The sequence below is a fragment of the Saccostrea cucullata genome, unplaced genomic scaffold (genome assembly GCF_032062105.1).
Source record: "Saccostrea cucullata isolate Sc308-1 unplaced genomic scaffold, CSIRO_AGI_Scuc_v1 ctg9136, whole genome shotgun sequence".
NCBI classification, from domain to species: Eukaryota; Metazoa; Mollusca; class Bivalvia; order Ostreida; family Ostreidae; genus Saccostrea; species Saccostrea cuccullata.
Window position 1 is genome coordinate 22,577 of NW_026925353.1, and position 3,506 is coordinate 26,082.

The 3,506-nt window shown below is 33.9% G+C and overlaps 1 protein-coding gene across 1 annotated transcript; it reads left to right on the forward strand.

Moving 5' to 3' along the window:
- The first annotated feature begins 337 nt into the window (after positions 1–337).
- Positions 338–1,426, forward strand: LOC134268668 (uncharacterized). Its single transcript, XM_062750915.1, has 2 exons — positions 338–458; positions 1,149–1,426. Exons 1-2 carry the CDS (start codon positions 338–340, stop codon positions 1,424–1,426), a joined length of 399 nt encoding a protein of 132 aa, XP_062606899.1.
- The last annotated feature ends 2,080 nt before the right edge of the window (positions 1,427–3,506 follow it).

Genomic DNA, 3,506 nt, shown 5'->3' on the forward strand with positions numbered 1-3,506 from the left:
AGATGCTCTGCGCCGTCCATCAACTGGGGGGGGGGGTCCTAAACCTTCCTCCCCTACACCAGTGGAGACCGAACTGCTCAACAGCATGGAGGATAGACCAACTCTTTGTGGTCTGTCCTCTGGTCATGATACATAGGAAGGTATTTAAAACAAGAACGGTCATAAAGTTTGATTTTTAATTTGTGTAAAATATCTATGTTGTATTCTTCACAGATTGATTATTAAACAGTTTAGTTTTAAATTGGAAATACTAACTATTTAAAGAAATGTGTAACTAATATTACTATCGGTGAATTGTCATAATATTTCAAACATGAATGTCAATTTTTTTAAAACAATGTACTATTCATTTGCAGTAATTCTTGGCATTGTACCACCTGCATTAGACTTTAGCAGTACTGCCACTGGTGTAGCGGGTACGTCTTCACTTGCCCCCAACAACGAAGACAATTTATGTGGTAAAACATTTGTTAGGCCAAAACAAAATAGTCTTGTTTCCTGCTACCCGACCTACCCATTTTTTTTGCATTCGACCCTAAAGTTTTTTTTTTTAGTTTTGGGGAAAAAAATCGGGATTTATTGGAATTTCATGTTCCAAAACTGAAAAAATACATATATTCAAGTGGTATTTCATAAAATTCTATGTTTTAAATATGGACTTTCATAAAATACCACTTGAGTTGTGCATCAAAAGACATGAAATTTAATTTGAAAAGGCAATATTGACCTATGACATGTTTAATTTGATCTTGTATTAGTTCACATCCAAGAAATACTGTCAGAAAAATATAAGATAAAAAAATAAAATAATTTTCCTACCTACCTACCCTATTTTTTTTCAGGCTGGTATCAGGAAACAAGACTATTTTTTTGGCCTTATTAATCTGAATACACTGCACATTTCAATATTTCATTCAAATCTATTGCCAAGGCATGGAAAACCAGATATCAATGTAGACAGGTTACAATTTGTGAAAAAATGAATGACATATTTGATTAATTCAAGTTCTGTTCAACTTTTAAATGTTGGCCAGCATGTATGAGCACTGTAAATGAGTAGAGTATAATTATATGAATGATGCATTTTTTATGTTTGGAAATTTTTATCATTTAAAAGGACGTATTACATTTCATTATATTCCTTTTAGGTATTTCATGCACAAATATTGAGGTTCCTATAGATGACAGCACCCAGTTTGGTCAAATTATTGATTTACACCTGCCATCAACTATCTCGACTAAGGCATCCAAAAGGAGGAAAAATATGGAGGGCGAGGAGATTCAGACCTTTAAGGTGGAGAGGGATAAGTACATCCAGGAGATAATCAAGCTAAAGGAAGAAGTGGAATATTATAGAATAAAAACATTGTATTTCAAAAAGAAAATCAATGAAATGTCACAATCAAACAGAAGTTCAGAGCAATAAGAATAATTTACAGTTATGAGTATTTGAACCATTTTGAAGTTCATTTACGCATTGAATGAATATTTTGGTATTGTTTGAAAATCAATCATTCTAGATCTGTCATCTGTATTTCTGTCATTAGCTAAATCTTTATCTATTTGGCAAAACAACATGAACTAGTGCTAATTGTAACGGGAACCGTTACAGATGTTCCCCAAACGCTCCCCTACTCCCTTCTGGTGCCATATTCCCTGTAAGCTTCATTAAATAAGACAAACTCTGTGCATTTTTTACTTTAACAACGTTTTCCCAGAAGGATACCAATTATATTAAAATTTTAGCATTGCACCCGTGCGCATGTGAATGCATGTGCGTTATGACCATATCATCTTGTCTAAATAATCAATATATTTTAATATGCTATATATTAAAGCATTCAGTCCAAAAGTACTAAAAATTGCTCATTCAAGTGTATTTTTAATTTCACTCGTTCCAAATGCACGCACGTGCGTGTACGTGCATGATGACCATACCTTCTTGTAGTATTCCCTTATATCTATTTATGTTCTAAATCCCATCCTGTTTGGTTGAAAAACAAGGGAGTTATAGCCATTTCAAGTTTCAGATTGCAGCACACTTGCATGCGCTGATTTCATGAATTTTTTCTATATCATATTGTAGGATATCCTAATACATGACTATGTTTTAAATTTCAAAGAATTTCGTCAAAAAACAAAGGAGATATAGCCATTTAAAGTTTCAGCCAATCAGATTGCAGCACGCGCGATGCGCATGCTTTCATGAAAATTCTTATATATCATGCTGTAGATCTTCATAATGTAGGACTATGTTCAAAATTTCAAAGGATTATGACAAGAAACAAGAAAGATAGTGAGACTTTAGTTTCAGCCAATCAGAGCGAAGCGCACGTGCATGCGCGTGAGATCTTCCTATTTTTACCATGCCATCTTGTTTATACTACTAAAGTATTCTTACATTATGAGTTTCAAGAATTTCATCAAAAAATAGAAAAGTTCCGGCAATATCCATTATATTGGTCATTTCACGTGTTGCACGTGCGCGCTCTTGCAAGCACGTGCGCGCAAAATGACCTTTATTCGGCAACTCTACATAACATGCCTACTGACCCTAAAAAGGTTTCACCTAAGTCGGATGTGTAGTTTACAAGATCACTCGTGGACAAAATTTTCCTAGGAAGAAGAAAAATAATAATAATAATAACTAGTGCTAATTGTAACGGGAACCGTTACAGATGTTCCCCAAACGCTCCCCCAAATCCCTTTTGATGCCATATTCCCTGTAAGCTTCATTAAATAAGACAACATCTGTGCATTGTTTACTTTAACAACGTTTTCCCAAAAGGATATCAATTATATTCAAATTTTAACATTGCATGCGTGCCCATGTGAATGCACGTGCGTAATGATCATATAATCTTGTCTACACTTTCTATATATTTAAATATACTTTATATTGAAGCATTTAGTCCAAAAGTATTTAAAAAATCACTCATTTAAGTGTATATTTAATTTCACTTGTTCCAAATGCACGCACATGCGTGCACGTGCATGATGACCATACCCTCTTGTAGGAGGCCCTTATATCTATCAATGTTCTAAATCCCATCCTGTTTGGTTTAAAACCAAGGGAATTATAGCCATTTCAAGTTTCGGTCAATCAGATTGCAGCACACATACATCCACGTGATTTCAAGAATCTTTTTCTAAATCATATTGTAGAATATCCTAATGCATGACTATGTTTTAAATTTCAAAGCATTTCGTCAAAAAACAAAGGAGATATAGCCATTCAAAGTTTCAGCCAATCAGATTACAGCACACGTGCATGCGCGTGATTTCTTGAAATTTTTTGTATATCATATTTCAAGATATCCTAATGCGTGACTATGTTTTAAATTTCAAAGCATTTCGTCAAAAAACAAAGGAGATATAGCCATTTAAAGTTTCAGCCAATCAGATTGCAGCACACGTGCATGCACGTGATTTCATGAATTTTTCTATATATCATGTTGTAGGATATTGTAATGCATGGCTATGTTCAAAATTTCAAATTATTTCGT

Excerpts from the sequence above, each read along its gene's own strand:
- LOC134268668 (XM_062750915.1), top strand. The coding sequence starts at position 338 with ATGTACTATTCATTTGCAGTAATTCTTGGCATTGTACCACCTGCATTA. Across the intron at positions 459-1,148 it reads CAACGAAGACAATTTATGTG|GTATTTCATGCACAAATATT; the intron begins GTAAAACATTTG and ends TATTCCTTTTAG.